Source organism: Phacochoerus africanus, chromosome 15 (genome assembly GCF_016906955.1).
Source record: "Phacochoerus africanus isolate WHEZ1 chromosome 15, ROS_Pafr_v1, whole genome shotgun sequence".
Classification (NCBI taxonomy): Eukaryota; Metazoa; Chordata; class Mammalia; order Artiodactyla; family Suidae; genus Phacochoerus; species Phacochoerus africanus.
Window position 1 is genome coordinate 5,926,782 of NC_062558.1, and position 12,861 is coordinate 5,939,642.

Below are 12,861 nucleotides of genomic sequence, written 5' to 3' on the forward strand. Positions count from 1 at the left end.
TAGGAGACAGGAGCATCTCCTCTCCCAGGAGCAGGATGGGATCCCATGCGACCCTGAAGGTCAAGCTCACGGTGGGAACATCCCTTCTCCTGGCAATCTTCCCACCTCCCTCCAGCTGTGTGCAATCCTCATTCATGCCCCTGAACAGTCGCAAGCCCCCCCGTTCCACACACACACACATACACACTCGGCCGGCAGGCATCCCCCTAGTCTTCTCTGGGGACAACCTCTCCAAGAGAATACGACAGGCCTCGTGTCTTGTAGAGCCTGGGTGGTAAATGAAGAGAAGGAGGGATGGACCACAATTGTCTTCCTTCTCTGCTGGGACCCAGGAGGCCAGGTCCGTGCCTTTGAAACCACATACCTTAAAAAAAAAAAAAAAAAAAAAAGGAGTTCCCGTCGTGGCGCAGTGGTTAACGAACCCAACTAGGAACCATGAGGTTGCTGGTTCGGTCCCTGCCCTTGCTCAGTGGGTTAAGGATCCGGCGTTGCCGTGAGCTGTGGTGGAGGTTGCAGATGCGGCTCGGATCCCGCGTTGCTGTGGCTCTGGCGTAGGCCGGTGGCTACAGCTCCGATTCGACCCCTAGCCTGGGAACCTCCATATGCCGTGGGAGCGGCCCAAGAAATAGCAAAAAGACAAAAAAAAAAAAAAAGCCGTCCCAGCTGGAAGACACTAACTACTCTACACAAGACCAACAGTGCCACAGCACAGGGCCACACAGGCAGCCTTAAAACAAAAACATCTGAGAGAAGTGATGTGGATGTCGGGTCACCTCCCCTCCTCCATCCCCATGGCTGCTCTCATCCTCTCCCAGTTTGGGACCACCAGGCACTGGCGACGATGGGGAAGGAGGGAGGGATGAACGGGGAACGACCAGGCAGGCTCAGCACAGCTGGGACCCCAGCCCCACCACATGTAAAACCATCTCCTGACAGAGCTCCATCACCTGCCCTGAGGACACACAATGGACAGACACATGCGTGCACGCACAGACTCACACACACGCCCTCCCAAGGCCCTCCCCCCCCACCCCCGAGCCCCAGGCCAAGCAGCCAAGGAGATTGGCACTGGGCCAAGAGCAAACTGGGGGAGCAGGCACACCCAGAGTGAGGCAGGAGGCTGACAGCTTCCTAGGACGTTTATTGGAGCCTTGGCTAAGCGTGATGCGGATCAGGAGCCCCCTTTAGCCCCCAGGTCGGCCCGACGGGGGCAGGGACACGAGGGGGTCAACCTCCTTTCCTTCCCGTTATAGACAACATTATTAAAAAAAATAAACTTTACAATACATTTTCGCTCATCTGTTAGGGTATTATTTTGATAGTTTTGTTTCTTAAAAAAAGGAAAGGTGGGGGAACCACACAATATATGTATACAGATGTGTATATACATATATGTTGAGAAAGGAGCCGTGTTATGTACATACAGTGGGTGGACGTCTCAGAAATGAGGAAAGAGAAGGTGGGAGAGAAAGAGGCAGGGAGTAAAGGCTTAGAGGGAGCGTGGGGCAGGAAGGTGGCCCACGGTGATCTTTTCTGCCCCTCTTGGCACCAGGCCCTCCCCCCACAAGGAGACCCACCAAAGGGACCCACGAGAAACCAAGGGAGCTGACACAGAGTCATTTCTCTTTGATTTCAAACCTCTTGTCACCAAGGAGGAAGAAGCAGCCTTGAGGTGGTGCCCAAGTTTTGCTCCCAACTCTCAATAGGATCACCCGCTCTCAGCATCCCCTGGAGCTGGCCCACCCCTGACCCCTGTGCTACAATGGGGGACAAGGGGACTCAGTGCCACACCCCTCCATATAGATGCAGACCCACCCAGCCCGCAGAGAAGGGAGGTGAAATGAACTCCATCCTTGAAGCCAAGGGGAGGCGCTGAAGGTGCCCAGCTGGACCCCCCAGGGGCCGGCCTCACTGCTCTGCTGCTCCACGCCCCCCCCCCTTGCAGGTCCCCAGAGTCAGTAGCTTGAGAAGAGCAGCCATCCTGGCCCTGCCTGCGTCAGGCACAGCCACAGGTCCCTTGGGCATCGGGGGTGTCTTCTGCATCTCTCACGTCAGCAGGGTCCAGAGAGGTAAATACCAGGAGAAAATGAAGGGCATCTCTATCCCTTCCTGTGCCCTCCTCGGCAGGAGGTGGGCCTTCCCTTGCCAGGGGACCTCTGAGCCTGCTCTCAGGCTGCCCGCCTGCTTTGTCTGTTTGGTTTAGAAAAACTTCTCCAAAGAAACCTGGGAGGAGACAGGTTCAGAGACAAGGTGGGAAAAACTTTTTTTTTTTTTTTTTTGCAAGGTGTGTGTGTGTGCCTGTATGTGTTTCCATTTTGTCAGGCGGGTGTCCTCATCTGTGTAGCTTTCAGAAATCTCCTGACGCGGTTCCCAGAGCCTACAAGGCCAGCTTCAGCATCAGGAAGGAGACAGCGGTCAAGGCAGCCGACGGTCTGGCTCTGCGGGGGCCTGAGTTAGGTCTGATCACCTTGTTACTCCCTGGGATGATATTGGTCGTGAGCTACGACCAGGCGGGCGGGGGGGAGAAAGGGGACGACAGAGAGAATGACAGTCAGCAGGGCTGGGCTCAAGCAAAGGCAAGGACTGTGGAAGTGGAGTGCTCAGGTCCCTGCCCTCCCAGTCACCCACGGGCCCCTCCTTTGCAAAGCCAGGCCTCCCTGGAACTGGGCTGTACCTCGGCCAGTCCCCAGGAAAAGAGGCTGCTCCCCTGCCTGGCTGACCCCGCCAAGTGAAGAAGGCATCCTCTGGGATAGAGGCCAGCGAGAGCTCAGGGCAGAGGCTCCCAGGGCCCCCAGGGACCTGCTTCATGAGAGGAGAGGAGGGAAAAGCTCAGTTCTCCCCTCTCGTAAATTTTTTATGTCTTTTTAAAGCCACGCCTGGGGCATATGGAGGTTCTCAGGCTAGGGGTCGAATTGGAGCTGCAGCTGCCAGCCTACACCAGGCACTCCTAAATTTGTTGAAACCCCTTCTCCGTGAAGTTTCCCGTGAACACCCCCGTCTGAGCTCTCTCTCCTTCTATAGACTCTCGCGCTGCCTTTTTTCCTCATCTAAATTATGTATATGCTATATATGTGTGTGTGTGTATACACACACACATACATAGTCATAGATTTCCTACTACTGTGCTGCAGCTTCTCAAGGAAAGGCCTGTGTCTTTCCATCTTTCTATCTCCTCAATAGCACAGAACCAACACAGAACAGCTCAATGGGTACACTTGTCTTAGTGTCAGGAAGCCTTGCCAGGACCTCTGCTCAGAGCAGCCTCTTTTTGTTTTTAGGGCCACACCTGCAGCATATGGAGGTTCCCAGGCTAGGGTTCAAATCAGAGTTATAGCTGCCAGCCTACGCCACAGCCACAGCCATGCCGGGTCCAAGTGGCATCTGCAACCTCCACTGCAGCTTGTGGCAATGTCAGATCCTTAACCCATAGAGCAGAGCCAGGGATCGAACCTGCATCCCCATGGATACTGGTTGGATTCTTAACCCACTGAGCCACAACAGACACTCCCAGAGCAGCCTCTTGGGTCTCACCCAAGAGACAGGTAAGGGCCCTGCACCCAACCCCAGCAGAATGAGCACCCCCTACCCCGGGTCCAGGAAGGCCAGAAGCTCAGCTAGCCTGGCCTGTATAATGGCATCTGGGGGGCTCCAAGTCCAAGGCTGGCCTGGAAGAGAACCCACTGAGGTCCAGCCCCCTGTGCCCACCCCAACTCTGCCCATCACTCACCTCTGTGAAGCACATGCTTAATTCTTTGGAGCTATTGGTCTTCAACCCCTGTTCCTGCAGGAGAGAAGGCACGAATGAAGACAGGTCACCGGGGCTGGGTCTCCAGCTACACTCCGTCCCGGTTCAGATGAGACCATACAGTCCACATGGCCCTGCCATCCACTGATGGCATCACAGGGTGCCTGCAAGAAGCGCTGGCAGCATGGAGACCTTTGCCCTTCTCTGACACCCTCAGCGATTAGACCCCGTCTCCCCTGGACTCTTGAAACAGAAAAGTTCTACTGTGCTTTCCAGCGTACGGCATAATATAGTAATAAGCCACTCCTGGGTCTGTCTCCCACACTCAGCGCTGTTCTCGAAGAGGCAGGGGCCGTCTTCTTTCCTTGCATAGTAGCAACTCAATAAATGTTATGCTCAGTTGATGCTTGTTAACTGCCATTCGTTCACACACCTGTGAATGAATGGTGAGTGAATGAATGAAGGAATGAATGCCACAGATTGGAACTGGCATCCGAGCACCAGCTCCAGAGAGATCATGTGTTTTCGCTGGGCTCATGGGGAGACTGCTGTGACTGGTGAGTGATGTCTGCCACGGGCACATGTTAGGGGGACATCTGGCCAGTGCTGGCCATTCCACCTTAAGATGTGGTACCTGGGAGCTCTGCAGTCCAGGTGACAAGTGAGAAAAGCTGGCCTGGGGATGACTCCAGGGTTTCCTAACCCTGCACAACCACTGGATGAGGACCAGCGGGTGTGTGTGAGGACCAGGCCTTTGCTGTCCTCCCCGTAATAGTGATCCGTGGGGAGCAGCTGGGGATGTGAGGTTTCTAATCTGGCCTCGAATGGCTCTGGCCATCAGAAGCCCAAGAAATGATGCCTCAATTCCTGCTCTTGGCCAGAAGTATTAACCATCCCTTGAACATCCCAGGCAATGTATCACCCAGGGCATCTGGTCAGCTAAACAAGGCCCCAGCTGTCACGCAAAGGCCCCAGCCAAGAGCAGAGTCACTACCAGCAGTGGAGATGCGGCCACGGTAACAACGAGCAAGGCTGAAATGGAACCAGGGACCCAACTCAGAGGACCCTGTTAAGACCACAGCACCAGCAACGCTAGGAGCCAAGATCCAGCGAAGCCAAGCCACCAACCGTGTCCCTGAAGAAAGGGCGTGTGCTCGAAGGCCCTTCTGGACCCAAGGACTGGATTCTACTGCTCAGGACCAAGTGCAGGGCCATCGAGGCTGTGGGAGGTCAATGCCTGATGGAACCTGCCCCCCCACCCACCCCACCTCAGAGGCCTTGCTGTCACCAGTGCCTTTCACCTGACTCACTTGGTCACCTCCCTGAGCAGCCTCCCTGCTGGGTCACCACCTAGGACATCCTGTGGCCTGTCAGGGGCTGTGCCACGGGGCCCAGCACCTGTTTTTCCTGGCATCCTTTCCGGCTTTAACTGTTCCAAGTGTGGCAGCTCTGTCTCCGCCCCCTCCAGGGTCCCTGTCTTCTTCCTGGTGCCCCCTCCCCCCAGCGCCCACTAAGGAGAAAGGCTGTGTAGCATCACTGGCAGGCAGCTGGGGACCAAGGCGCTCCCCCCACTTCAACCCAAAAGCGCCATTTTGACTTGTTTTATAGGTTGGAATCATGTACAAAATTGTTTTTAAAAATAGTCTATGGCTTCAGGAATTCTCGTCGTGGCGCCCTGGAAAGGAATCCGACTAGGAACCATGAGGTTGCTCTGTGGGTTAAGGATCCGACGTTTCTGTCAACTGTGGTATAGGTCAAAGACACGGCTCAGATCTGGCATTGCTGTGGCTGTGGCTGTGGCCGGCGGCTATGGCTCCCAATTCGACCCCTAGCCTGAGAACCTCCATATGCCGCGGGTACGGCCCTAAAACAGAACAAAAAAATAAATAAATAAATAAATAAATAAATAAATAAATAAGGTTTAAGAAAATAACTAAGCTAGATGACCTCTAGGCCTAGCCATACAACCTTCTGTGACGGGATGGCAGCTCTCAGGGAGCCCAGGATCCTCAACACGGACCTGGACACCTGAATTCCAGGGAGAAGTCTGGGCCCCCGGGCCCCTCCGTCCGATGGCTAGAAAACGCGGAGCAGTCAGTGAAGGAGTGAAGGCTGCAGTAACCTCCCCCAACAGCAAAACCAGAGCCCCCTCGCCTGGTCCTGGGCTCAGAGAACAGGACAGGCGTTTGCCAGCCAGACAACCTTTGCTGAAAGTGGCTGTTGCGGAAGGTGCAGAGAGAAAGACGATCCACTGCTGATACCTTAGGCTCCAATTTACTGCCTCCCTCACCCGGGAACCCTTCCCACTGCTCCCCACAGGGGGTTCCGAGGACGGATGAGTCACAGCCCTGCCCACACCCTGATGAGAAATCAGCATCCCCCTCAGTTCGGCAAACGGGAGGGGGGAAGAGGCTGCTTCCTCCCGAGGCCCCCACGCTGCAGGCTGTCCTCTGAGGCCATGCTCCTCCCCAGGCTACCCTGTTGCCCATCTCACATGATTACCTTGGTGGCAGGGAGGGACAATAGCACCAGAGACAAGATTCATCCTTCTGGAAATTTCTCCCAGAGGGGACTTTTGTCCTGGATGTTGGAAGAAAATTATCATCTTCCTCCTCTACCTTGCCTCCTTCTGCTGGCACTCCTGAAGCCAGCTCTGCTGGCCCCAGAACCTTGCCCACCTGGCCCAGGCACCAGGGACCAAGCCCAGTGTTATCTCTATGGGAAAACCTCTGGTCGGAGTTGGCAGGCCCTCTCCAGGGTCCCCTGCTTCTGTTCCTGGTCCCATCCCCAAATCTCAGTGCCCTTGGCCACCTCCCTCTGGTGCACACCCACCCCCAGTAACTCACAGGGCTTCCTCCTCCTGCACTTTGGCTACCCGCTAGCACGACCCCTCCTCCCTACCTCTGCTGACTAGCCACTGTCCCTGACAATCAAAGATATCCTAACAGGTCCACGAGTCTAACTCCCCTGCAAACCCATCTCCACCTGCTATCAGATTATCTTCCCAGATCGCACTTCTCATCACGACATCCCTGTTCAAAAGCTGTCAGCAGCCTCTCCACACTCAGCACTTCAACCTGCAGATCAGGTCTGACTCCCAGCCCTCCCTCCTGTATCAGAACTATGTTCTCCCGAACCCACAGCCTGTGCAAACATTTTCTGCAAAGAGCCAGAGAGTAACGATGTTTTCGTATGGCCGTACCGGCAGCACATGGAATTTCCCAGGCTAGGGGTCAAATCGGAGCTGAAGCTGCCAGCCTAACCAACAGCACACAACCATAGCAATGCCAGATCCGAGCCTCGTCTGCGACCTACACCACAGCTCATGGCAACACCAGATCCTTAACCCACTGAGCGAGGCCAGGAATCCAGCTCGCATCCTCATGGACACGGTGTTGGGTTCTTAACCCGCTGAGCCACAGTAGGAAGTCCCAGAGAGTATCGTGGCTTTGTCAGCCACAATGTCAGTCCCAGCTCCACCCTGCCCGTAGCACCACGTGGACAACTTGTAACAACAGGGTGTGGCTGTGGTCCAGTAAAACCTAATTTTTCCAAAAAGGCAGCAGGCCAGATTCAGCCAGCAGCCCCACTCCTCAGCTGCTCTGTGCTGTCCTGGCTCCCTGCCTCTGCTCCCTCCTCGCCTTCTCCTCCTACTTCTGCATCTCTGTGTCTCCGGTCCTCCATCCTCCCTCTTCCTCCAGGCCCAGCAGCAGGAGTCACCTTGTCCGTGAGTCCTGAGCTTCCACTGCCAGCCCTGAACAGCCTCCCTCCTCTGCATCCCATTACACCTTCCAGGCCTCTCGGTGCGCCCATCAATTCCTGCCCTGTAATCATCTGAGCATGCACCCAGCCCCTCCTTCCAGTATGAGGACCAAGTACCAGCCTGGGACACTGTCAGCCTCAGTGCCTGGAACAGAGTGACATGCAGTAGGAGTTTATGTTGGATAAATGAGTGAATGCACTGAGGGATGGATAAACAAAGACTACAGGGAGAGCCGGAGGGAGGGGAGAAAAGAAGGAATGCATTAGCCTCGCAAAGTTTTTAAACAAGCCTAATGTGTAAATCAGAAATTATGCCCTAATAGGCATTTTCGAACAGTAAGTGAATAGACACGGACAGGACTCTGGACCCCAAGCTCTGACGGCCGCCGGCCTGCATGCCAGGTAAAAGGCCCATTCAGGAACAGGCAGGAGGAGGCAAAGGTGACCTGTTACCGGCATGCAGTGAGGGGGCTCGTGGCATCCCCTCGGAACTCATTTTTCACTGATGGCCCACATGTGATGGACGGCGCCAGAAGAGTGGAAACTGGCTGCTGGAGACGACGAGGGCAAAGGAGATGGCCCTGGGGAAGAGGGTGAGACTCCAGGTGATGGGTTCAAACTGGCCCAGAGCAACCCAAGGGGAACACCAAGGACACTGGAAACAAATCAGGTCCAGGGAAGAGCGAACCCGCTGCCACTCTGCCCTGCCCACGTGGCACTGCCCTGGTCCAGGCCCCATTGTACGACAGAAGAGCCTTCTACCCAATCCCCCTCCATCACTGATAGAAAGATTTCACCTCCATACCCTCAGGGCGCACAGGGGGCATCTACGAGAGGAAGGGAAGCTGAATAGAGTTGCCTGCCTGCGGGGAAGAAAACAGACCATTTTCTGGAACAGAGAGCAGGAAGTTCCCATAAATCGAATGAATGGGGGATTCTTCAGCCTGCGTGAAACACCCGCTGGATGCCAGGCCCTGGGCGCTGAGTCACAAAGACTACCAGGGGGGCAATGCAGCCCCCGCCCTCCAGGGCTGCTGGCCTGGTGGGGGAACAGAACACAGCATGACTGGGGTGGAGGGCGTCCTGAGCAAGGAGAAGGCAGCTCTGCCTGAGAACCGTCAGAGGACCACCCAAGAGGCCACATCCAAGTAGGATTCGAGGGCAGAGAGCTACAAGAGAGGGGAAGGAGTGGCTCTCAGCTCAGAGGAGCTGACAAGCATCCGGCTCAGGCCTGCACTGGGGCTGCCCAGTGGGTGGGCTTCAGAAACAAAGGGCCTTGGGTGAGGGTATAAGACTGACCATCTCCCTGCTCTGAGGAGCACTGGAAAGGAGGGCAGGAATTCACACAAGGGGTGTGTGTGTGTGGGTGTGGGTGTGTGTGTGTGCGTGCGCAGGAGAGGCTGGGGCAAGGGAGAGGCTGTTCTGCAGATCCTGCCACACTTTCTCCAAATCCCGGAGACCCCCAGGTTGACAGGGCCAGCGGAGCGGAGACCACAGCCAGTGGAAGCATATGAAAGCCAGACTTGAAGGAGCTCCCATTGCGGCTCAGTGGAAAGGAATCTGACTAGCATCCATGAGGATGCAGGTTCGATCCCTGGCCTTGCATGGTGGGTTAAGGATCCGGTGTTGCCATCAGCTGTGGTGTAGGTCGAAGACACGGCTCGGATCCTGAGTTCCTGTGGCTGTGGTGTAGGTTGGTGGTTACAGCTCCGACTGGATCCCTAATCTGGGAACCTCCATATGCTGCGAGTGTGGCCCTAAAAAGTAAAAAAAAAAAAAAAAAAAAAAAAAAAAAAGAAAGAAAGGAAAAGAAAGAAAAAGCAAAAAGCAAAAAGACCTTCCCCAAAGGCAGTGATTTTCAATGCCAAGAGCATTGACGCTGGAGTTACAGGTCTCCATCTAATTCCTCTAAGTGTGACCTGGGCATAACAGTCACTGCCACTGAGGAGGCCAGTTTCCTCACCTGCAGAATGTGTAAAATTTATTCATCCCCTACCGGTACCCACAAAGTGCACTTCAAAATAAGTGTGTGAACTGCAATGAGCCTCTTCCCTTTACTCTTGTCATTTTGCTGTTGTTTTGAGTGTTGTAATTAAAGAGAGAAAAGAGGAGTTCCCACTGTGGCTCAGCAGTAATGAACCCGACTAGTACCCATGAGGATGCGGGTTCGACCCCTGTTCTTGCTCAGTGGGTTAAGGACCTGGCGTTGCCATGAGCTGTGGTGTAGGTTGCAGACATGGCTCGGCTCTGCTGTTGCTGTGGCTGTGGGGTGGCTGGCAGCTAAGGCTCCCATTCAACCTCTAGCCTGGGAACGTCCATATGCAGTGGGTGTGGCCCTAAAAAGCAAAAGTAAATAAGTAAATAAATAAATGAAGAGAGGAAAGATGAGGAAAAAGGAGACCAATTAAAGCAGAAGCAGAGGCTCTTTCTCCCGCAGTTTCTGTGAGCATGCAGCACGGGGGTGGTGGCGGGTGGGCCCCTCTGAGGATCTGCTTCTCTTCCTTCCCTCCTGAGAGAGCCTCCCTGGCTGTCCCACACTGAGCGACTCAGTCAACAGACCCAAGTGTGTGGTCACGGGGGCCAGGCTGAGGTGGCAGCAGGGGAGCGCCCTGGTAGACAGCCCCCTCAGGATTCAAAACACCTAACATGCCTGTAGGCTCCTCACATGTGTCATCTCACAGATCATGCATTAACCCCCACTGGAATCAAACCAAGTGTAAAAGAAAACCAGGCCGGGGCTGAAAGAAAGCAGGCGAAGGTTTAGCAAACGACTGGAGGGAAACGGGAAAAAGGCAGGCAGAGTCATCAAGTGCTGAGGGGGCTGCAGCGGGCATGAGGCCATGGCTTTGAACTCTGCCCCGCCTGCAGTGGCTCCGTGAGTCTTAGGAAGGGTCTGCAGGCCTTGCTGAGTGGGCATCTATCTCCCTGGGTGAGCCGGCCCCGAGGCCTGGGAGGAAGGCTGGCAGGGACCTGTGGATCATGCCAGAGCCTGGTCATCTGCCAGGTGGCACAGCCCTGACCTCCTGAGCTGCCTGTCACTCTAGCATGAAATTGAGCTGGTGACTGTCTGTGGAGCGGTCCCTGAGCCCTAGTGGCAGCCACCCAAGCATTTTCAGTGTAATTAGGAGCTGCCCAAGGGTGACACGGGTACCTCAGCCCCAATCAGGAGGGGCGGCCGCCTAATGGAGGGACCCATGCTGGGCCTGACCTGAGGATGCTGGGAGGTCAGCTGTCACAGGGCAGGACACCCACCGGGAAGGGAAGAGGGAGTGGCCTCCCAACCTGGACAGGCACCAGCCAGGGATGCACAGGACGCCTGGATGCCTCTGCCAGGCCCCAACCCGGCCCAGGTCTCAGCCCAGCACTCCGAAAGCCCACTGCTTTCCTGGGGTTATATTGATGATCACAAATTGTATACATTTAAGGTTGCAACCTGACAACCCACTAGACATACACAATGTGAAATATTCATCACAAGCGAATCAACACATCTATCCATCCATCACCTCCCACCTCTACCACTTTCCTTGTGTTTTCTTTTTTGTGCTGAGAACACCTAAGATCTACTCTCATAGCAAATTTTGAGTATGCAACCCAACATTGTCAGCTACAGTTAATTGCTGGAACCTGTTCTCTACAGTGTATCTTGCAAGACTGAAGCCCTCACAGTGAGGGCCCATAGACTGCCCCCTTCAGACTGGCACCTTCACTGCCGCACACGGCTAGGCCTGCTCTCCTGTCCCCACACCTGCTTCCACTGTGCCCCACACTGGCTGGACTCCAGCCCCCAGGCCCAACGCTTAGCTGAAATATCTCTACGCCCCCCACCCACACCCTCTCTGTTCCTCTTCTGCTCTCCCTGCTATTCTGCATGAGGTCTTCTTTTTTTTTTCAGGGCCGCACCCGAGGCATACGGAGGTTCCCAGGCTAGCGGTTGAATCAGAGCTGTAGCTACTGGCCTACACCACAGTCATGGCAACACTGGATCCTTAACCCACTGAGCAAGGCCAGGAATTGAGCCTGCGTCCTCTTGGATGCTCAGCAGATTTGTTTCCACTGAGCCACAATGGGAACTCCTGCACAAGGTCCTCTTTTAAACTCTCCATTCTAGGGTATAAGTTTGTATATGAATGTCTGAGTGTGTGAAAAAGAGAGAATGTGTGTGTGAAAGGGTGTATGTGTGGAGGAGCTGGAGGGGGTCTGACTAGAACCAACATCCCAAGCAAAGAATCTACCGTGGCAAATAGCGCGACAGCACGTGGGTAGCTCAGCAGAGAGAAAGACGGAGTGTGGAGCCCTGTGATGTGTCTCCCGGGAGCCGCTCACATGGTCCTCTACGGTGGCACTGACCACAGCCCACATCCACTGCTTGTTGAGATGTCTGCCCTCGACGAGACCATGAGGACCACAGAACACAGGACTGTGTCAGCTGCATTCACCAGCATCTCCCTAGCATCTCACATAAGACCCCACAATGTGTGCAGAACACGTGCTGGGTGAATGGAAGGAGAGATGGGTGAATGGAATACATGGATGGGTAGATGGGTGGATGGAGAAACAAATGAACATCATGGGTTTTGGAGTCAAATGTAGGTTTGAAATCTTATTCCACCACCAACCAGCTGTGTGACCTTGGGCGTGTCACCTAACATCCTTGGGTTTCCTGTGTATAGAACAAGAATCCCAACCGCTCAGTGTGTGAGAATTCAATGAAATAGGTAGAGTTGACTAGTGTAGGGCCTGGTAGTTGGTAGATGGTTACTAAACAGTATCTCCATTTCTCTGGCACCCCCAAGGTACCTAGTACAATCCTGTGTCAGAACAGGGGTCTGATACTTGCAAGGTGATGCCTAGTGAACCAAACATGGAAAATTAGCTCCTGCCAGCTCTTCTTACCTCTCGGGTCCTGACGCACTTGCGTGCCCTGTCCCTGGTCCCCCTCCCTGGCCCCCTGGCACCCCCCTCCCCAGCCCGCCTCTGGCAGCAGGTGCTTCTCCAAGCCCACGGCCTGTCCCCTGCTCCATCTCCCAGGGGCAGAGCTGCATCCCCTCACCTGGACAGATGTGCAGGTGGTGATGACGCTGGTGCCCAGGCTGGTGCTATCACTGAGGTCATCTGGCAAAGAAGGTGTCTTCTCTACTCGAGGGGCCTGCGTGGCCTGGAATGAGGGGTTTTTCGGGGACAGGTTCACATCTGTGCCATTGCCAAAGGCCTGGATGGCGTTCCCTGTGGGGAAAGAGCATAGGGAGACAGAGAGAAATCAGGGGTCACCCCCACGACTCTGCCGGCCCAACTGCTACCTTCCCTGTTACAGCCCAGAGCTGGGGGCAGGGTGGATCTTGCCCAAACTAACT

At 54.9% G+C, this 12,861-nt stretch overlaps 1 protein-coding gene across 1 annotated transcript in view; it reads right to left on the reverse strand.

The window, feature by feature from the left end:
- Positions 1-1,121: 1,121 nt before the first annotated feature.
- Positions 1,122-12,861, reverse strand: part of GFRA2 (GDNF family receptor alpha 2) — an 89,586-nt gene continuing 77,846 nt past the window's right edge. Inside the window, exons 7-9 of the mRNA XM_047761765.1 lie at positions 12,561-12,733; positions 3,728-3,781; positions 1,122-2,500 (exon numbers count right to left, since the gene is read on the reverse strand). Of these exons, the coding sequence (XP_047617721.1) occupies positions 2,378-2,500; positions 3,728-3,781; positions 12,561-12,733 (350 nt within the window). The 3' untranslated portion in view covers positions 1,122-2,377. The remainder of the gene's footprint in view (positions 2,501-3,727; positions 3,782-12,560; positions 12,734-12,861) is intronic.